General features: G+C 40.6%; 1 protein-coding gene across 1 annotated transcript; it reads right to left on the bottom strand.

Annotated features, from left to right (window-relative positions):
• Window positions 1-454: 454 nt before the first annotated feature.
• Window positions 455-18,027, bottom strand: timm17a (translocase of inner mitochondrial membrane 17 homolog A (yeast)). The gene is made up of 6 exons (XM_072277762.1): window positions 17,951-18,027; window positions 16,079-16,178; window positions 9,615-9,678; window positions 7,830-7,958; window positions 2,946-3,056; window positions 455-1,716 (listed from the first exon to the last, which is right to left on the bottom strand). The coding sequence occupies exons 1-6, from the start codon at window positions 17,974-17,976 to the stop codon at window positions 1,646-1,648; spliced, it is 501 nt and encodes a 166-aa protein (XP_072133863.1). The 5' UTR covers window positions 17,977-18,027; the 3' UTR covers window positions 455-1,645.
• Window positions 18,028-23,648: the final 5,621 nt, after the last annotated feature.

Raw genomic sequence — 23,648 nt, 5'->3', positions numbered from 1 at the left:
GTTCCAACTTATGTACAAATCCGACTTAAAGATGGACTCAGGAACAGAACTCGTTCATAACCCGGGGACTGCCTGTACATGGATGGTAGGTGTACGAAGGACTATGATTCCAGTGCAGGTTGATGGGAGTACATAGTTTAAATGTATTGGCACAGCTAGATGGACTGAAGGGCTTGTTCCTGTCCTGTACCTTCTAAGACTCAATGACAAGCTAAACACCATGATTTTGTTAGATGTGATTTCTCTTTTTTGGATGCACAACTTCCTATTTTCAGGTGTAAAACCTTGTTTTGCAAAAATGTGTAGATTAGTAGTACATTTAGGCTGTTAAGCACGCTTGAAAGAGTAATCATAGAGAAAAGACCAGACCCTGAAAGACTCACCCATTGTACCAACATTTCCATATTTCTATGGACCATTTCAATCAAATCATTTGGCAGCAGTGGAAACAAGAATCAATACAATGACGTACTTCATTTATTGATGCAATTAGTCTTGTTTGCCAGAACAATATTTAGCAGCAAAAAAAAAACTAACATCTCATTTTGTTAATATTCTTCACAGTACCACCTTGAGCAGTATTTAACTCTTCGTGGAAGCATGTGTGATGCAATTACAGTTCCATACACAGTACTGAAAGTGTGAAACTTGAGTACAATATTAGAATGGAAAAAAGTCATTCTAATATTTTCCTTGTAAACATTGTTGGTTGAATACATGCCTTTCAATAACAGTAAAATATAAAATATTTTACCCCAACTGGTTATTCACCTGAATTTTAAATTACATTAATTAAGACTTGGGCTATGATCAAAACACACTTAGCACATTGTGTTACACAAACAAAATGCTGAAGAAACTCTGTGGGTCAGGCAGCATCTGTATGGAGGAAGAAACAGTCAATGTTTCAGGCCAAGACCCTTCCTTGGACTGGAAAAGAAGGGGGAAAAGCCATAATAAGGTGGTGGTGGGGGGTGGGAAATGAAGTGAGAAGCTGGAAGATAACAAGTGAAAAAGTAAAGGGCTGAAGAAATCTGATAGAGTGGACCATAGGAGAAAGAGAACGAGAGGGGTTACAAGAGGGAAGTGATAGGCAGCTGAGGAGTAGAGAAGGGTTAAGAAGGGAAGAATGGAAGAGAAAGGGGGTGGGGAGAGATATCACATTGTGTTTAAGTTCAACACAGGAAGTTGTAAATAAACAAAGTTTTATCATAACTGCCTTGAGTTCTTTAATGATGAATTAGCAATCTGTCTTGCGAGTTAAATGAAGTGCCCGAATGTGTACAACATATACTTAAAAAAATTAGATGTTTCATTATATTTTGCTGGGTTTGAAGTGACAACGTATATAATGCCAATAGATCGTTTACAAATATATTCACCAGAGAACATATAAAACTCAGGCACAAAAATAATCTCAATTACATAACATTTCTTATGTCTGGCATATAACATATATACATATATTACAAGGCCACAGAAAATCATTCGGTAGGGTTAGATTTTCTACAAAAGCCTTCTTAACCATACTAACCTTGCAATATAAATAGTCTTAAACTTGGTTTCATGTGACCATGTGTGGAAGTTCTTCAGAGGATGTCTGCTTTGTCAGCACCCACAAAATTACAATGAATTCAAATGGATGTCACTGATACTGCCTGTATTCACCGAACGATGGAGTTTGTAGCTGAGTAGGGTCATCTACAAACTGTGGACCTACAAGGGGTCAAAATAATAAATCTTATACAATGTCCACTTTCCCCTTCATAGTAATTGCAAAATTACTCATGTTAGATTTTTCAGGTTATCATTTGAATATGATCTAGCACAATCTTTGTTCAAAGTAGGCCAGTTTCTTGCAGTTTTATAGATTACAGAAGTAATGTATTACTACCTTAACTTTTCCACAGAGCAAAGTTTCCTCATGGTTCTTGTAATTTTGATTTTACTACAGCTAGAGTTAATTTTTACATTAATCATAAATATGACCACATGAGAACTGGGTAATTTACTTCCTTCTCTACAGAAGTTAATTTTAATTCACTAAGGAACTGTTTAAAACTAAGATTTGGTTCAAATCAGGCCTGAAAGATTTCAGAAGCTCATTTTTATTTCTGCTGTGGCTAAACAGATCTAAACCAAGAAAGTTTAAAATCGAGAGCCAGTAACTGTCTTTTACCAAGCTTAAAGCAGTACGGCTGTCAAGTTTGCTTTGATGAACAAATTTGCAGAAGTGTTCAGAACCTTTATGGATATCAAGCAGAAGACTTTAATGAATCTGCTCAGAAAGTGAAACACTTTTACTGTTTTTTTAAACTTTCAAAAATACCGATGTACAAGAATGTACAAATCAGCACCACAAAAAATAGTTTGAGTTCACCATCTGTGAGCAAATTGTAGGACTTTACAAATATACCAGTGACATTGGCAAACAAGTTTTAGTAAATTAAAATATACTGAAAGGAGCCAATTTGTATCTGACAAATTCCCACTCAAAGAAACTTGCAAAGGCAATTTAATTGTTCTGGGTGCATGACCAGGTTTATGGGTGAGGTTAGTTGCCAATACAAGTTTTAGATGTACTGTAGATAAAGTGGATTTCCTCATCTACAAGACTGCTTTAAAGCTGTTTCCTTTTTCAAACCAGAAAGTGTACATTAAAATTTGTAGGAACCATTAACTCATACAAATGATTAAAGTAAATATTAACTACACAAGTAATTTATGGTTTACCAGATGGTAATTCATAATGATATTTCCAAAGTTTTTCACCGTGTCACAGGACTCCATTCTCTTCCCTCAACGTGCTTTAAAATCTGTAATTTCTAACTTGAGTTTTAATAAAAGCTGATCTGAAAAACTTATTGTCTAATGTAGTTCCAACTTTATTTACTTTTCAGATTATGCTTATTAAAAAGCATCACTTAATGGGCATTAGAACTTACCTGTTGGAAATTGTGTTGAAGCAAATCGTGTCAACATTATTCCAGCCCCTTCGATCAAGGCGAGTAGTATTCCTCCCATAGCAGCAGATCCCACCATTGCCATTGGGCCATCTAAATGAAAGCAGCCACAGTTGGAATTAAAATGAATGTACCAAGATGTACTTTTTAAATGGATTTCTATCTCAGAAAAGAAATACAATTAACATCCATCTTGGCATTTGAGACTATTGCAAATGGACAAGCCTAGAAACTTGGAAAATACAGGAAGAGTGCTAAGTAGGATCAAAACCGATGAATGAGCTTGCAATTTTTCAAAATTATTTAGGATATTATTTTCATAGTTATAATCAAGAGAAGTCTAGATTGGCTGCAATGTCAGAAACATAATTAGGTTTATTATCACTGATATCTTGAAATTTGTTGTTTTTGGCTGCAGTACATTGCAAAACATTTTTAAAAATTACTAAGTTACAATAAATAAATAGTGTGAAAAAGGACTATCAAGGCAGTATTCACTAGCAGTTCAGAAATGTGCAAACATTAAAACTAAATCCAGAAGTCTACAGAAGTTGCCTAGGTATATTGATGAAATAGTGGAGTGGGCAAAACAGCAGCAAATGAAATTTAATTAGAAGAAATATGAATAAAAAAGATTTTTTAATGGGAGCAAGCTGAATGACAAGAGTCCAATTTTCAAATAAACCATTACAACAAAAGGGGATTTACTTTATGCTTAGAGATACTGAAAATAAAAAACTATAAAACTGTATCTGTGTGAATTATTGTTACAAATGGAGGGAAAAATAGAAGCAAGGTACAATATAGCATAGGTTTACTGTGACATTACTTTCTTGGAAAAACAAATTACAATTAAACCAAAAACCCTCAAAACCCAAGCTGTTATCACTTCAAAGGATATTATAGGGTTATTCAATAGTGTTTAAAACAGAAATATGCTATTTTCACAGAATGATATTGAATAAGCAAGCATTGATGCAAAATTAAACACATTATAATCTTAGAATGGAGAGTTGGAAAAACCTTTAGCTTAGAATGCACTATCAAAATAATTGTTTAGAGGACCTTGCGAGCTTTCAAGAACAGTTTTAGATAAATGGACATACCTAAGTTAAAAGAGAAAGGGAACAAGACAGGCACCTTTGATTTACATCCACACTAATAGGAAATACTAGGTTTAAATTTCTTATACTTCTGCAGATATTTGGCCAGAAGCTATGCCTAATGCAATAATGTGAAATAAATTCCTACTACACAGTTAGCTATTTTTATGCTTACACTTAAAAGATGAGTACTGAAACCAAACAGAACCATTATTGTAAGATCTGCATATGACAACTGTGGACATTTAAAATTAACCTAAGTCAACCTATTCTAAAATAAATTGGGCTAAAGGTCGACATGTCAAAGCTATTTTAACGATAGTACTTTCTTTTATGAAGTTTTAAGTGATTTTAGTGTTGGAAAAAGGTGCAGAACATAGCTGAAATAGAGGATTTGTGTATTCTAAAGTTAAAAATGTATTCCTGATTTTCAACTTTCACAATACTTTGATGTTATAAAACTATTAGAAATTGATCTTAGAAGATAGAAATGAAATAAGTGGCTATTACATTACCATTATAACCTTCAAGGCAAGGTTTTAGTACAGTTATTATAAGAGTGGAGTAAGTTTACCCAAAGTGCTCCACTTCCCCCCCCCCCCCCCCCATATGCCAAAAGATGTGTTGGCTTTTAGGTTATTCTACTGGGTGATGGTGGTGGGAGAATCAGGGCACGTAATAGGTTACAGAAACATAAATGAGATAATTTCTCAAAAACACAAAATCATAATATCTGCAGTTTTTCTCTAACTTCCAAAGTACTGTTTGCAATTAAGAAAAAGGTCACAGTTCTTATGGTCTGAAAAGGAAGTACAGTTTGCAATCTAAACAAGCAAAAATGAGATCCATATCTCTTGAAAACTTTGCATTGAATTATTTGAGATCTAATATTGCATGGTTTTTTTTTAGTGTTGTGTTTTCAAAAATGTAATTTGCACATAATCCACTCAAACCTTTCAGCAGTACAGAATATGGACAGACTCATCTTTCTGAATTTCTTTAGTCAATGGAAAACTGAAGGGAGTGTCTGCAAGCTACATTCACATTAGAAAAGAAAATATGTAGGCCATACTGCCATGCATTTAACAGGTTTTCCTGTGCTCTCAATTCAGTTATCAGTAGACATGAACCAAGTTCCTTTATTCATCCAGATCATTAACATTTGTGAAGTTGATGATCCCACACTGATCCCTGCATAATACCATTAGTCACTGACATACAACCAGAAAAAGCCCCTTTATTCTTACTCGTTGCCTTCTGCCGATCGGCCAATCTTCTATCTATACTAGTAGCATTCTCATTATCTTGCTTAACAGCCTCGTGTGCAGCACCTTGTCAAAGGCCTTCCGAAAAACCAAGTAAACAATATCCTCTTACTCTGCTCCGGCTATTCTGTCTGTTATTTCCTCAAAGAATTCCAACAGATTTGTCAGGCAAGATCTTTCCTTCAGGAAATTACACTGACTCTGGCTTTTATAATGTGCTTTCAAGTACCCAAAACCTCACCCCTAATAATGGTGATTTACCACCAAATTAAGTTAGGCTCACTGGTCTATATTTTCCTGTCTTTTGCTTCTCTCCGTTCTTAGAGAGGAATGACATTTGTAATTTTCCAACCCACTGAAACCGTTCCTGACTCTAGTGTTCACTGAAAGATCACCACTAATGCCTTCACTATCACCACTATATCTCGTTCACAACACTGGGGTTTACTCCATCTGGTCCAGGGGACTTATCTACCTTCAGACTTTTCAACTTCCCAAGCACCATCTCCTCAGTAATAGTGACACAAAACCATTCATAAGCCATTTCTTTCTCATTACTTCTACAGTGGCATTTTCCAGCAATCAGATGTCTACTGTTGCCTCAATTTTACTTGGTATTTTGAAAAAACTTTCAGTAATTTTTGTACTATTGACCTTCATATTTAATATTTTCTCCCTTTCTTGTTTTTTTTTCCCCAAAGTTGCCTTGCTTTAAGAGCTTCCAATCCTCTAGCTTCCTGCTGATACTAGCAATATTCTCTGACCTCTGGTTTGCTTTTATGCTCCCTTGGCCTTCCCTTGTCAGCCACCGTTACTTCATTCTTCCTGTAGAATGCTGCTGCTTCTTTGGAATAAAAATGATCCTGCACTTTCCAAGTTACTCCAGGAAACTACTGCCATTATCGCTTTATTATCCCTGCTAGTATTCCCTTCCAATCAACTTTGGCCTGCTCCTCTCTCAAAGCCCCTGCAATTCCTTTGACTCCATGGTAATACTAACATATGATTTTAGTTTCTCCTTCTAACTGTAAGGTTGAATTCTAGCATATTATGATCAATGTCTGCTAAGATTTCCTTTACCTTAAGCTCACTAATCAAATCTGGATAATACCAAATCCAGAATTTCCGTTTCCCTGGTGAGCTCAACCAAAAGCTGCTCTAAAAAGCCATCTAGTAGGTATTCTACAAATTCCATCATTTACGATGCAGTGCTGAGCTGATTTTCCTGGTCTAACTGCATATTGAAATTCCCAATGACCACTGTAACATTGATTGCCTTCTTACATGCCTTTTCTACCTCCTGTTGCAATTTGAACCCACCCCTGGCTACTATTCAAAGTCCCTCCAGGGACTTTTTACTCTTGCAGTTTTGTAAAAAAAAATATATCCACAGGGACTCTATCTTCTGATTCTATGTCACTTCTTGCTAAGGATTTAATTTCATTTAATTCCAGCAAAGCCGCCCAACCCTTCTACCCACTTGCCTGTTTTTTAATGGGATGTTTAGCCCTGTATGCTTAGCTCTCAGCTGTAATCTTCTTTCAGCCAAAATTTTATGACACCCACAATGTTGTACCTGCCAGTTTCTAATTGCACATCTAACTGGTTTTGTATACTGCATGCATTTAAATATAACATCCTCAGACCTGTATTCACCACCTCTCTTCTCACATTTGTCCCCATGTTACTCAAATTCTTATCCCTTTCTAAACGTTGTATTTTCTTTTTATTCTGGAAACTTGCAAAACTTCTCCTGGGGGAGGGGAGCACCAGAGAAAGATATAGTGAGAGGGACAGAGGGAGAAAAAAGAGGAAGAAAGGGGAAAAAAATAAAAATAATAAATGAATAAGGTATGGGGTAAGAAGGAGAGGAGGGGCATTAACAGAGGTTAGAGAAGTCAATGTTCCTGCCATCAGGTTGGCCTGAAAAGGACAGGCTAGTTGGAGGCTAGCCTCCAACCTGATGGCATGAACAGTGACTTGACTAACTTCCGTTAATGCCCCTCCTCCCCTTCTTACCCCATCCCTTACTTATTATTTTTCCGCTTTCTTTCTCTTTTTTCTCCCTCTGTCCCTCTCACTATATCTTCCCGATGCTCCCCTCCCCCTTTCTTTCCCCCATGCCTCCTGTCCCATGATCCTCTCCCTTCTCCAGCCTTGTATCCCTTTTGTCAATTAACTTTCCAGCTCTTAGCTCCATCCCTCCTCCTCCTGTCTTCTCCTATCAATTTGGATCTCCCCCTCCCCCTCTCAAATCTCTGACTATCTTCTTTCAGTTAGTCCTGATGAAGGGTCTCGGCCCAAAACGTCGACTGTACCTCTTCCTAGAGATGCTGCCTGGCCTGCTGCGTTCACCAGCATTTTGTGTGTGTTGCTCCAAGTTAACAGCCCTGGTTTCCCATCATTTTTGAATAAATATCAGAATGCTATGCACAATTTCCAAAGTGACTGCATCCCAAATACAGATCTCACTTTTTGAAACCAAAAGTTTCACTTACTTCTTGCAGCTAATATGGCTCCTGTTAAAGCTCCACTGGTTATGGAATTCCATGGATCTTCTTTACCTCTGACCTTCACTAAACCACAGTCTATCATTGAAAACAAACCACCCCATATAGCAAAGCTTCCTGAAATATTAAAAAAAATGAATTGAAGGGTAATTACTTATATAATTAAAATTGGAATGTATTTACACTCACTGAATTATTAATTTTACATATTCGACCAATTATATCATTGCGATTTCAATAAAATGCTAATAAATCATGATTAAAAAATTTATAAATTGAGTATTGAGTAAATTTATTAAACATCTGAAACATAATTAAATATGCTTAAATATAATTAAAACAGAGCCTTTCATTCCAACTTTTCACACTGATGTAATCCCCCCATTGCTTGGCAGGGAATAATATATCTAAATATCTAACATATTTCAAAGTAACATACACAATGAAAGTGGTGCTATTCAAGTTAGATTAGAAGGAGCAACATTTTGCATGATACTGTTAGCATGGAATATATATACTACAGCTCTGTATGATGGAAACATTTGTGTGAAGGACTTGCTCTAAGAAGTCCTAATTAAAACATGGAAAAATCACATGCAGAAACATTTTATCAAACTGCAAGTTCAAGAAAAATCTAGACAGGGCTATGAAAACCAAATTTCTATTAAGTTCACAAAAACAAACTTTGACATTAACATTAAAATTAATCAGCATGATTCTAACATCTCTATATGCTGAGGACTTCACTAAGAATTTCACTAACAGACAAGTGTATTAATCAAGCAGAAACTGTAAATTCCCACAAGCATTTCACAATCAACTTTGTTGTAAAAGCTGATTGTTATCATTTAAATGGAAATGTTTTTCCAATATGCAAATTCTTGCAAGCTTCATTAAATACAAAATAGGAGAATAAATGGACAATTAGTTTCAGTTTGCCAGAACAATATATGAGCTCATCATTTCATTTTAGTTTTGGTTTTGTCATTTTGGACAGGTAAATAGGATTCAAGTTTATTTCCCATTCAAAAAATAGTACCTCCAAGAGGACCACGGCTCATGGTTTGGAGGTTTGCTTGCCTCAATGACCCAGAGAGCTATGTTGGCTGGAGTCAGAGTCTTGTGCTTTGGCTTTTGGTAGGGTCACTCATGTCAAACAGATCAAAGGGTAGAGGCCAGACTAAGAGTGGTCCACTTGACCTCCAGGTTTGGGTGTTCAGCCCGGGGCTAACAACCTTGACCAGTAAAACAAAATTGTTGTGGAAACAGCTATGAAGAATCTTTCTACATCTAAGTGTGACGGTATTCTGGAGTCTCCACCCGGGATTTTCATGACAGACAATAGTGAAAGCTGAGAGGAAGCTACTGACATGATGAAGGAAGCCCTGAACACCACCAGAAATGCAGGACCTTCACTGCTGCCCTAAATGCCGCAGCATAATGAACAGTCATTCAAAAGATAGCACTCTGACACTATAGCATTCTCCCCGAAATCCCAAAGTGAAGCAGGAGCATATTCTGACTTGTGTAATAATGTTCCAAGTCAACAAAGTATTGCATTGTTGGTATAATTTAGTAAATAATTTGCAGGCTCAAAATCTTATTTCCAAGACAGATCAAAAGAACAATGATATTTACAGAACAGATACCTCAGCATTCAGTTATAAAGTGTGGATAATTTCCCAAATGCTGATCATGAACAGCCTTATGAGAACTGACATTTTAAAAACTGTTTAGCTTGAAAGATCAAACAAGCAAATACAACCAAAGTACCTCCTATCTGTGGAGCTCTACTCTTAACAGCAGTCAAACTTCCACGTAATCGGTGACTCATTCCCTGTTTAAAGAAAAAACAAAAAAAAATATCAAAAGTATACAAGAGGCAAAGAAATGTAACAAAATTAATATTACATAAGTAACTTCAGTAACCTATTTCAAAAGTACACCATAATAACAATATTGCTACAAAAGGTCAATGTCATATTAGTTATATTAAAATTCAAAGTAAAATTTATCAGTGTACATAAATGTCACTGCATACAACCGTGAGATTCATTTCTGTGGGCATACTTAGCAAATCCATACAACAGTAACTGTAAGCAGGATCAATGGACAAACTGTGCAGATGCAAATGTAAATAAATAGAAATAAATAACAAGCATGAAATAACAAGATAAAGAGTCCTTAAAGTGAGGCGATCGGTTGTGGGAACACCAGAAGGAGAATGAGTGTAGTGCCTGATGATTGAGCAGTAGTAACTGTCCTTGAACCTGGTGGCCAGAGTCCTTTAGTTCTTGTACCTTCTACATAAAGGCAGCAGTGAGAAAAGAGCATGGCCTGGGTGGTGAGGATGTTTGATGATGGATGCTGCTTTCCTAAGCGATGTTTCATGTAGATGTGCTCAATAGTTGGAAGGATTTTATGCATGATGTACTGGGCTGAATCCACTACCTTTTGTAGGACTTTCTGCTCTTAGGCATTAGTGTTCTCATACCAGGCCGTAATGCAGCCAGTCTATATCAGCACACATCTATAGAAGTTTGCCAAAGTTTTTGATGACATTCCACCCAAATCTCTGCAGACTCCTAAGGAAGTAGAGGTGCTGTTGTGCTTTCTTTGCAATATATAATGGGTCTTGAACAGGTGCTCTGAGATAGTGACACCCAGGAATTTAAAGTTACTGACCCTCTCCACCTCTGCTCCTCTAATAAGTACTGGCTCAGGGACCTCTGGTTTCCCTCTACTGAAGTCTTCAATAAGTTCTTTGGCCTTGAGTGAGAGGCTATCGTTATTATTATTATTACTACACCGCTCAGCTAAATTTTCAATCTCCCTCCTGTATGCTGATTCATCGCCACAACAGTGGTGTCATCAGCAAACTTGTATATAGTGCTGCAGCTGTTCTTGGCCACAGTCATAGATGTAAAGCAAGTAGAGCAGGGGGTTGAGCACATATCCCTGTGGTGCTCCTGTGCTAATAGAGATTGTGGACCAGATGTTTTTGCCAATCCGAACTGATTGGGGTCTACAAGTGAGGAAATCCAGGATCCAACTGCACAAGGGGTACTGAGATCCAGGTCTTGGAGTTTACTAATTAGTTTTGAGGAGATGATGGTATTAAATGCTGAGCTGTAATCTATAAAATATATCCAGATGTATGCATCTTTGCTGTCCAGATGATCCAGGATTGTGTGAAGAGCCAATGAGATGGGATCTGCTGTAGACCTGTTACTAAGGTAGGCAAATTGGAGCAGATCCAAGCTGCCACTCAGACAGGAGCTGATATGCTTCAACACCAGCCTCTCAAAACATTTCATCACTGTGGATGTAAATGCCACTGGGCGATAGTCATTGAGGCAGGTTACCACACTCTCTTTGGGCACTGGTACGACTGAAGCCTGCTTGAAGCAGGTGGGTACCACACACTGCCAGAGCAAGAGTTGAAGATATCTATTAATACTCCAGCCAGCTGGTCAGCACAGATCTTCAGCACCTGGCCAGGTACTCCATCCGGACTGGCTGCTTTCCTTGGATTCACTCTCTTAAAGGCAGCCCACACATCGTCTTCAGATACTGAGACCAAAGGATCATCGGGAGACATGGGGGTGTGCAATGATTCTTCACTGTTCTGGGGTCAAGGCGAGCACAGAGGCATTGAGCTCATCCGGAAGCAAAGCTCACTGTTCTCTATGTCACAACATTTAACTTTGTAGGAGGTTATGGCATTCAGAACATGCCGCAGTTGTTGAACATCCCTCGTAGATTCCAGTCTAGTCTGGAACCTCCACTTTGCCTTTGAGATGACTTTCTGGAGGTCATTATTGCAGCTCTTGCAGCATTCTTGATCTCCAGACTTGAATGCCTCTGATCTAACTCACAACAAATTCTGGATTTCATTGTTCATCCAGGGCTTCAAGACACACTCATCCAGGACTGTTTTAATAGTCTGTTACAACCTTGGTGTAGTCATTCAGGTTCTCAGATGAGTACTTGAACACGGCCCAGTCCACTGACTCAACTCAACCCTATAGCCATTCCTCTGCCTCCTGCAACCACCAAGTTGTCTTGATTTCAGGAGCCTTGCTCTTTAGGCTCTGTCTGTATGCAGGTAGTAGGAGTACAGCCAAATTAACCGACTTGCCAAAATGGTTTCTCAGAAAGGAACAAAAGGCATTCCTTATCATAGTGTAGCAGTGGTTTGGTGTGTTGGGACCTCTGTTGCATCAGATTATGCGCTGATAATTGGACAGGGTTTTCTTCAAACAGGCCTGGTTAAATGCATCGGGATGGCCTGCTTCTTGCTTGCAGACAACATCATGCAGTTTCACAATTGCCTGCTTATAATCTGCCACTGGTGATATGTGAACTGCAGCCAGGATCACGTATGAGAACTCCCGAGGCAAATAGAATGGTCTACATTTAATCATTAGAAAATTAGTAAGATCCTCGGGCTGTATCACTACATCTGGTGTGTTCGCTATTAACCAAGTTTCAGTGCAACAAACAATTGAGATCTGCCTCTGATATAGCAGCCTTGCCCTGAGATCATCAATCATATTTTCCAGCAACCACATATTTGCCAACAAGACGGGGTAGAGGAGGCCTCATCCCTCTGCTTTTCAGCCTGGTTTGAATTCCGCCTCGCTTGCCGCATTTTCAGTCATGGCGCTGACACACTTAACTGCTCTGCTGGAGCTCATGACTTCTGCTCCACATTAAACCATCAAATGTGAGAACTGAAGATCATTGATGGAATTTTGTAGTCTGCTGCTTAGAAGAAATATGCATATGCATTTAATCAAAGGCTGGGTCACCTGCATCTTTGTGCATGTTTGAAACGTGGGGAAAGTTCATACAAAATTCAAAAATATTTACATACTTCAGTTATCATTCAAGGAATTAAGAGTAGACATATGGATGAGTGTGCCTTGAAGCTTTGGATGAACAATGAAATCCAAAATTTGTTGTGAGCTAGATCAGAGGCATTCAAGTCTGGAGATCAAGAATGTTGCAAGAGCTGCAATAATGACCTCCAAAAAGTCGTCTCAAAGGCAAAGTGGAGATTCCAGACTAGACTGGAATCTACAAGGGATGTTCAACAGCTGCGGCATGTTCTGAATGCCATAACCTCCTACAAAGTTAAATGTTGTGACGTAGGGGACAGTGAGCTTTGCTTCCAGATGAGGCTCACTGCAAATTCAAAGAAGTCTGTTATCCATAGAAGATCTCATAGTATCTTATCTCCTTCACAATTACCATCAGCACACGTGCACTACACCCTGCGCGTTAAGCACCCTGCTTTACTCACTTTATATCTGATAGTGGGGCTAAGTACAGCTCCAATCAATGCCTATTTAAGTTTACTGACAACACTACTGCCACTGGCTAAATCGAGCATGGTGACTAATCTGCATATAGGAGGGAGACAGAAAATCTGGATGAATGGTACCACAGCAACAACTTCTCACTGTCAGCAAAATCAAACTAATTATCAATTACAGGAAGAAGCCAGATCCATAAGCCAGTTCTCACTGGAGATTGGAGGTAGACAGCATCAGCAGCTTTAAATTCCTTGGCATTATCACATTAGAGGATCTGACCTGAGACCAGCATGAGACCCATTACAAAGAAAACACAACAGCACATCTATTTTCTTATAAGTTTGCATAGATTCACCATGTCACCAAAACTTTGACTTTTTCCTTTGACATTGATCTAAACAATCCAGCAAAAATTATAGTATCAAATTGCCCAGGCAGCGAGTGATGTTAAATAATTCTCTTGTTAGCAATTACAGCAGTGATAGAAAAGTACAGCACAGAAACAGGCCCTTATGCCCATCTAGTCTATGCCTAAACCTTTTAAACTGCTTATTCCCACAGACCTGCAGAGACCATAGCCTCAATACCCCTACCATCCATGCACCTATCCAAATTTCCCTTAAAACATTGAAATCAAGCTCACATGTACCACTTGTGTTGGCAGCTTGCTCCACTCTCATAACCCTCTGAGTGAAGTTGTTTCCCTTCATGTTCCCCTTAACTTTTCACCTTTCACCCTTAACCCATGACCTCTGGTTGCAGTCCTACCCAACCTCAGTGGAAAAAGCCTGGTTGCATTTACCCTATCTATACTCCCCCCTCAATTTTGAATACCTCTATCAAATCTCTCAATCGTCCACTTTCTAAGGAATAAAGTCCTAACCTAGTCAATCTTTCCTTATAACTCAGGCAACATCCTTGTAAATTTTCTCTGTACCCTTTCAACCTTATTTACATTTTTCCTGTAGGTAGGTGACCAAAATAGCACACAATACTCCAAATTAGGCCTCACCAACGCCTTATACAACTTCAATATAACATACCATCTCTTGCACTCAGTACTTTGATATATGAAGGCCAAAGTGCTAAAACCTTTCTTTATGACCCTATTGACATTTAACATCACTTTCAAGGAAACATGTACCTGTATTCCCAGATCCCTTTATTCTACAACACTCCTCAGTGCCCTACCATTCGCTGTGTAAGACCTACCCTGGTTGGTCCTACTGAAGCACTACACCTCGCACTTGTCTGCATTAAATTCCATCTGCCATTTTTTCAGCTGATAGAGATTCCTCTACAAGCTATGATAGCCTTCATCACTGTCCACAACCCCAACCTTGGTGTCACCCACAAATTTGCTGATCCAGTTAACCACTTTATCATCCAAATCATGGACATAGATAACAAACAATGGAGCAGCACTGATCCCTGCCATACATTAGTCATAGGCCTCCAGTCAGAGGTAACCCCCTACCACAAAGGCAATGTCTAGTCCAATTTACTACCTCATCTTGAATGCTGAGCGACTGAACCTTCTTGATCAACCAGCCATGTGGGACCTCGTCAAATGCCATGTAGGCAACATCCAGTGCCTTGCCTTCATCCACTTTCCTAGTAACTTCCTCACAAGACTCTAAAAATGATTAGGTATGACCTACCACATACAAAGCCATGCTGACTATCCTTAAATCAATCCATGACTATCCAAATACTTATATACACAGCCTCTTAGAAAACCTTCCAATAACTTTTCCGCCACTGATATCAGACAAGATTAAGATCGGAACTTGGTGAAAACTGGGGGAAAAGGGTAAAATTTGTTATATTTTGAAATATTTGCCCAGATTTATTACAGATCAGATGTACATTAGTTTTTAAACAATTAAAAGCTGCCAACAGCAGTAAACATATGCTGTGCTATTAAAATTTCACTTATACTTCATATAATAACTGCATAACATTTTCAGTTTATTTTACTGCAAGAACACTTAGCAAACTCCTCACCAACTGTTGATAGTCATAGTCATACTTTATTGATCCCGGGAGAAATTGGTTTTCATTATAGTTGCACCATAAATAATAGTAATAAAACCATAAATAGTTAAATAGTAATATGTAAATTATGCCAGTAAATTATGAAATAAGTCCAGGACCAGCCTATTGGCTCAGGATGTCTAACCCTCCAAGGGAGGAGTTGTAAAGTTTGGTGGCCACAGGCAGGAATGACTTCCTATGACGCTCTGTGTCGCATCTCGGTGGAATGAGCCTCTGGCTGAATGCACTCCTGTGCCCAACCGTACATTATGTAGTGGATGGGAGACATTGTCCAAGGTGGCATGCAACTTAAACAGCATCTTCTTTTCAGACACCACTGTCAGAGAGTCCAGTTCCATCCCACAACATCACTGGCCTTACAAATGAGTTTGTTGATTCTGTTGGTGTCTGCTACCTCAGCCTGCTGTTAAGTAAGACTAGTAGAAATGAGTACTTGATGGCATATGAAAAAGGGCCTATTTCTGGGCTTTATGACTGACTCTACCAACTTCACAAGATTACGCTGAGAACAACTCTAAATTGCATCCAGTAAAGGAACGGGAAAATCAAAAGCAGATACTTCTGAATTTTATACATTTTATCATATATTCAAATATTTCAGAAGTTGCTGTCAGTTTCATGGTACAAATTCTGACATCCTTCATTACAACTGTAAAGCAAGATTTTAGACTCCTCCTTGTATAGAGCAAATCAAAATTTTATCTACTTTATTTCTACATTAGTGAGATGTTAGAAAAGCAATACATCACTTCACATGCAAAAACAAGGTTAGGAGAATGTACAAAGAAACTGAACATTATCTCAGACTAAGGAACATAAAAAAGATGAAAATTTTATCAGGTTTGTGAAATGACATACCACTGGTGAATTCCTAAAGCCTTTAATAGACTGAAATATTCCACCACCTATGGCACCCATGGTAAAGGCACCACCACAGTCATCCACGATCCTCCAAGGGCTAATGAGAAAGAAATGACATTACGTACTTGCTATGTCAGCGGTATCTGCTCAAGCAAAACCGAATGTGCACAAATACTAAAGTGGAAAATCTCCACAAACATCTAATGAATTACACAGAAGACCAATCCCACTCCCTGTGACAGCATGGGTTTTCTCCAGGTGGTTCAGTTTTCTCCCACAGTACAATGACACACCGGTTGATAGGTTAATTGGTCATTGTAAATTATCCTGTGATTTGACTAGGATTAAATCGGGAGTTGCTGGACGGCATGGTTTGAAGGGCCTGTTCTGTGCTGTATCTCAATAAATAAACATTCTTGATAATTCCAATCCCTTCCATATTTAATTTTAATATACACCACTGTAACAGGGTCTTCCAGCCCACATTAGCCCATGGTGTCCAATTGCACCCATGTGACCAACTTACTGACCCACATATCGTTGGCGTGTGGGAGGAAACTGGAAAACCAGAGGAAACACACCTAGCCACAGGAAGAATGTACAAACTCCTTAGAAACAGTATCAGGATACTGAGGGCAGGTTGCCCTGTCCAAGTTTTCTCTCGTCCAGAAGAATATAAGTATTAGACGTAAGCTACCCAACCTTTTGTGCATACTCCAATCACTAAGTTAATGGCCGATCTTTTCCTCCTGCTATTTCTGGCAATGGCATATGCCTCTCCTATAATTGATCTTTAATAACTGCTGGCAACCATTGTTAGCCAACTACTCCTGCACTGCTTTATGCTTTAAAATGACCTTTCTCCCCCTTTTGCAAATAATATTTTCTTAAACGTTAGTCAATGCCTGTCTGCTGCCATGCTTTCAAAAGTCATTTCCAAATTGACCACAGCCAATTCACCCCTCGTACCTTCACAATTTTTATTTTATCTGAAAGATTTTAAATTACTTTAATTTAAATCCCTTTCAATGTAAAATTATATCACATTTTGGTCACTCTTCCTTCAAGGACCATTTACATCAAGGTTATTTCCTTTCTCACTGCCCAATACTCGATCAAAGATTGCAAAAACAAAGTGTTGGAGGAATACAGAAACAGAAATCTACAGCACATTACAGGCCCTTCGGCCCACAATGTTAATATAACCAATAACAATGTTGTGCCGACCATGTAACCTACATTGAGCGTCAGTCAGCAACTGTAGGGAGAAATTATTAACTGCTGTTTCACAGCATCCGGGTTCTACAAAAATTTTTCCTGAACTGAGTTCTCCACAAATAACCTCTTCTCAGGCTTCAAGCCGGGTACAGTTATTGATTACAACCGATGCCTCGATAACAAACTCTGCTGTCTTCGTCAGGGATACTCATCAGGGGTTACCTCCACCGTTCCCTCCCACTCCCTCCACAGCTTTGGGGAACCGTCACCAGGTGAGGGCACCTGACCTTCTACCAGCAACACCACACCCAGAGTAAAGGGTCCATCTGTGACCTTGAACTGGCCACCCCACACCCACAGGTAAGGGTCCACCTGTGACCTTCAACTAGTCACTCCACACCAAGAGACTGTCGAACCCTTGACCTTCTACCACCGTCCCCACAACTCGTGGCTGCTCTCCGGCAAGGCCCGGCCGGTCTCTCAGTCGCTGCTCCCACCCTTCCAGCCATCCTCTTTCCCCTGCGAAGATCATAGATACGCGCACCACGACCAGCGCCTTAGAGAGACGAGGGCCGGGGCTCGGACGTGTCTCCTCCGCACCCACGGACCGCCGACCCCTCGCCATTTACAGTTACCCGGCTCCCAGCTCACCAAGGCTCGCGAGCATACTCCTCCATCTTCCTCCGTGACGCGTCTCCGGGTGACGTGACGTGACGTGACGTGACACGACGCGGCGCTCCTCTGCGAGGACGCATGCGTCAACCGGGGCGGAGGGGCGGAGGGGCGGAGGGGCGGAGGGGCGGAGGGGCGGCAGGGCGCATGTGCTCAAATTGCAGCAAAGTTCCCCGTGGGCTGGGCTGGCAGGGTTTCTCTCCCGGTTCCAGGCCATCTGAAGCCCCTCGAAGGCAGAGAACTGTTTGCGAACTGTAAACACAGTTGTGGCTCATTCAATGGCAATCCAGTGTTTGGGTTGGAGGCTTCTATGTATAAATTTCTAGAAGCAGGTTAACGTTGCTGACAGAGTGCTGCCTCTTTATTAGCCCGCAATGCATTTACTGTGTAACTATAACACTGCTTTAGTTTAATTTTTAGTGACACTGCGCGGAGTAGATCCTTTGAGCTATGCCGCCCTAGCAACCCGCAACCCAAAAAGAACAATTTAACAGTTTCAAAGTTCACAGTAATGTATTATCCAAGTACATATAGTGTTGTGCATTTAATATTTCAGTAACCTTTGAGTAATATTGTAAACATACTGTTTGATTAAGCATTTTGTTTACATAATTCATTACGAGTTTTAAGTAAAAGTATATGAATGGCATGTATCATTACACCATCACGTCACATGTGAGCTTTTCACTAAAGTAAAACAAAGTATACCCGTTTTCCCGGGTAACACACATCAAAGTTGCTGGTGAACACAGCAGGCCAGGCAGCATCTCTAGGAAGAGGAACGGTCGACGTTTCAAGACTAACGAAGGGTCTCGGCCCGAAACGTCGACTGTACCTCTTCCTAGAGATGCTTGAAATTTCAGCATCTTCAGATTTCCTCATGTGTACATTTTCCCGGGCTCCCACTAATCTCTGGGTTAGTGTCTGGAGTTACATGACGTAACAGCGGCGATGCAGTAGTTTTAAAATGAACCTGAGAGGACTACTTACCTGTTGAAGCGCAGAACGTTTCACATTGCAACCAAAAACTTCTATTTTAACTTCATCAGTCCACAGGACTTGCTTCCAAAAAGCATTAGGCTTGTTTAGACGTTCCTTTGAACCTTTTGAATAGAACTTTTTGACCGCAATGAACAAAGATATGTTTGGAGAAAAAAAGGTGCAGAATTTCATGAAAAGAACCCCTCTCCAACTCTTAAACATGGGGGTGGATGGATCATGCTTTGGGTTTGTGTTCTAGCCAGTGGCACGGGGAACATTTACTGGTAGAGGGAAGAATGAATTCAATTAAATACCAGCAAATTCTGGAAGTAAACATCACACCATCTGTAAAAAAGCCAAAGATGAAAAGAGGATGGTTTCTACAACAGGATAATGATCCTAAACACACATCAGAATCCACAATGGACTACCTCTTGTGGTGCAAGCTGAAGGTTTTGTCATGTCCCTCACAGTCCCCTGACCTAAACATCATTGAGAATCTGTGGATGGACCTCAAAAGAGCAGTGCATGCAAGACGGCCCAAGAATCTCACAGAACTAGAAGCCTTTTGCAAGGAAGAATGGGTGAAAATCCCCCAAACAAGAATTGAAAGACTCTTAGCTGACTACAAAAAGCATTTACAAGCTGTGATACTTGCCAAAGGGGGTGTCATGCAGGGTGCCCAAACTTTTGCTTTGGGCACTTTTCATTTTTTGTTAGTTTGAAACTGTAAAAGATGGAAATAAAGTTTTCTTGTCCTCCGGTTGGCAGAACTAGTTCTCACACTCAATGACTTCTCTTTTGGCTCTTACCACTTTCTTGAGACTAAGGGTGTAGCTATGGGAACTTGCATGGGCCCTAGCTATGCCTGCCTCTTCGTTGGTTATCTGGAACAGTCTGTGCTCCAAACCTATTCTGGTACTGCTCCCCAACTTTTCCTTCGGTACATTGATGAGTACATTGGTGCTGCTTCCTGCACCCATGCTGAGCTTGTCAATTTCATCGACTTTACTCCTAGCTTCCACCCAGCCCTCAAATCCACTTGGTCTATCTCAGACACTTCAATCCCCTTTCTCGATCTCTCGGTCTCCATCTCTGGAGACAGACTGTCCACTGACATCTTCTACAAGCCCACTGACTCTCATAACTACCTCAACTATACCTCTTTCCACCTTGCCACATGCAAAAGTGCCATTCCATATTCCCAGTTCCTCCGTCTCCGCCGCATCTGCTCCGAGGATGAGGTTTTTTGTTCCAGGACATTTCAAATGTCCTCTTTCTTTAAGGATCGTGGTTTCCCTTCTACGGTGATCAATGATGCCCTCACCTGCATCTCCTCCATTTCCCACACTTCGGCTCTCACCCAATCCTCCTGCCACCACAACAGGGACAGAGTTCCCCTTGTCCTCACCTACCACCTCACCAGCCTCCGGATCCAACACGTTATCCTCCGCAGCTTCTGCCACCTTCAACAGGACCCCACCACTAAGCACATCTTTCCCTCTCCACCCCTCTCCGCTTTCCACAGGGATCGGTCCCTCCCCACAGATCTCCCACCCGGTGCTTATCCCTGTAATTGCAAGTGCTACACCTGTCCCTACACCTCCTCTCTTGCCACCATTCAGGGCCCCAAACAGTCCTTCCAAGTGAGGCAACACTTCACTTGTGAGTCTGTTGGGTTCATCTATTGCATCCGGTGCTCCCGGTGCGGCGGCCTCTACATCGGTGAAACCCGACGCAGATTGGGGGACCGCTTCGTCGAGCACTTCCGCTCCGTCCGCCATAACAGACAGGATCTCCCGGTAGCCACCCACTTCAACTCTGCTTCCCACTCCCATTCAGATATGTCCATACAAGGCCTCCTCTACTGCCATGATGAGGCTAAACTCAGGTTGGAGCAGCAACACCTCATATACCGTCTAGGTAGTCTCCAGCCCCTTGGTATGAACATAGAATTCTCCAACTTCCAGTAATTCCCTCCCCCTCCCTTCCTCTACCCCTATGTCACTCTGCTCCCGCCCCCAGCTGCCTATCACCTGCCTCATGGTTCCGCCTCCTCCTACTACCCATTGTGTTTTCCCCTATTCCTCCTTCACCTTTCCTGCCTTTCACCTCCGTGCTTCCCCTCCCCCACCCCTTTATCTTTCCCCTTACTGGTTTTTCTCCTGGAACCTACCAGCCTTCTCCTTCCCACCCTCCCCCCACCTTCTTTATAGGGTCTCTGCCCCTTCCCTCTTCAGTCCTGACAAAGGGTTCTGACCCGAAACGTTGACTGATCGTTTCCATGGATGCTGCCCGACTTGCTAAGTTCCTCCAGCATGTTGTAAGTGTTGCTTTTACCCCAGCTTCTGCAGATTATTTTGTGTTAAAGAAATGTGTCATCTTTAACTTTATGCCTTTTGGAAAACAGTACATCTTTTACTCACTTAGCATCTTTTACTTGCTTAGCTATTCACAGTAACAGAAATTTTGACCAGGGGTGCCCAAACTTTTGCATGCCACTGTACATATATATGTAACTAGAGAGCAATATGTTACATATTTGAATTGAGATGCATTCTATATTGAGTTGTTTATAGCTAAACAGGGAGGAGTGTTTTACATTTAATATTTCAGCAGTATTTGAATAATATTGTATATATATATTTGATAAAGCATTCTTTGTTTACTTGCATAATTCGTTATGAGTTATATGTAAAAGTATGCCATTACGTCATATCTGAGCGACTTATTAAAGTGAAATGAATTACACACACTTTTCCGGGCTCCCTTTTTTTCTTTCGATTAGTTTCCAGAGTTACAAAACATAATACATTGGTCACCATATTAAACCCTGAAATTCATTTCCTTGCAGGTAATGTGCCCATTTCCGGTTTAAGATGACACCACTGAAGATGGACGACGGCTTACTGGTGGTTCATAAATCAAGAAAAACAACTAAATACTATTAATAACACTTTTTCTGTGGACAATTGTGGTAAATGATCACCGCAAACAATGAAGAGGCGAGTGAAGGTGAGGCTGACCGGAAGGTCAAGGCATGTGAGTGTGATGCAAAGTCGGAGCAAGGTCGAGGCGTGGTTAAGATGGAGTCGAGGCGTGCAAAGTGGAGAAAAGTCAGAGCGAAGGAGTCTTGGACCCTGTCCATCTAAACCGAGAACAACGTTGGATCGATCTAAGCACCAGGCCGATTTGGACAGGTCAGGCAAGGGCCGAAACATGGTGGTGTGGACAAGGCCCAGAGCATGTCAATGTGACATGGCCTGGGTCTTAAAGCAAGGGACAATCTGGTATTTGGATGATTTAAACTCCAGGCCAGATGGATTGAAAAGGCAGGGTGTCAGAACTGGAGATGAGGGTCAGGCGGATTTTGCTCGCTGCTCCACGACGCGTACTCCTCTCTCCAAGGCACTGTGGCTGTGGGCCTACTGTAGCTGCTCTTGGCTTCGTGTCCGCGAACTTGACAGTACTTTGCTCTGCTCTGTGATGGGCTGAGGCTGGGGGCGGTCTCCGGCTGTTCCAGGCTTTGTGTCTATGGACTCACTTTTGTTCCGAATGCAGTTGCTTGCTTTTGTTGTTTGCACTATTTGTGTTTTTTTTCTCTCTGTGCATTGGGTGTTTGTTGGTCTTTTTTTAAAAATGGGTTCTTGCTTTGTGGCTGCCTGTAAGCAGATGAATCTCAAGATTGTATAATTTATACATACTTTGATAATAAATGTACTTTGAACTTTGATAGACTGCACCCAACAAGACAGACAGCCACCCACCAATGCACAAGAGACAACAAACTGTGCAATTACAGGAAGAACTGTGTGCTTTGACAGTGAAAAGTGCCATGTAAGTGATGCTCAATATTCTGACCAATATTTATCTTCCAGTGTTACAAAAATATATCTTTTCTGTTCATTAACACATTTGCTGCATTGCCTGCCTGACAGCAAATGTTACTCTTTAAAAATACTTAATTGACTGGAAATATTTTAAGACATCATGATGGTGTAAAATGCAAGTGAAAAGCAAACCACTGGAGAAACTGCTGCAGGGTCTCAACAGTTCCTTTCCCCCGACAAGTTGTTGCTCAATGCCCAGAGCACTGTCAGTGTTCAACAATCACTTTGACCCCTACCATCAGGCATGGGGTACTGTAGCGTTAAGACAAGAACTGTTAGGATAGTAAATAGCCTCTTCCCTCCAGGCCACAGCTTCCTACTCAGGCCTCATCACAAATGAAGTGCCCGTGGCATGATACTGTACTTTTTAACTTGCCTTGTGTAGGAATCTTTTTATTTGTTCATTTAATTGTGGTAATATTACTTCATGTGTTATGAATGTGAGTTCTACGTACTGTGTTTTGCATTTGGTCTGGAGGAAGGTTGTCTCATTTGATGGTATACGTGGCAATAAACTCAAACTTGAACATGAAGTTGACTTCCTCAAGCAGTTTATTTTTGCTCCAGATTCCAACTACTGCAGTTTTTTTTTGAACCAGTAACATGCGCGTAAATTTGCACACAGCTCTTTTACGTTGCTTGTTCCAACCAATAATCACTCACACAACGTTCAATACCGGCACAAACACCTCGAAAAATGAAAAGCCCATAACCCTTGAGCAAAAATGAGGCGATGTTCAGGCATGGGCGAGAGTCACATGGCACAGACCCATACTGATCAGAAACTTACCTATACTATTCCCATT

Source organism: Mobula birostris, chromosome 14 (assembly GCF_030028105.1).
Source record: "Mobula birostris isolate sMobBir1 chromosome 14, sMobBir1.hap1, whole genome shotgun sequence".
NCBI classification, from domain to species: domain Eukaryota; kingdom Metazoa; phylum Chordata; class Chondrichthyes; order Myliobatiformes; family Myliobatidae; genus Mobula; species Mobula birostris.
The sequence above is the reverse complement of the archived record's forward strand: the minus strand, read 5'-3'. Positions and strand labels throughout refer to the sequence as shown.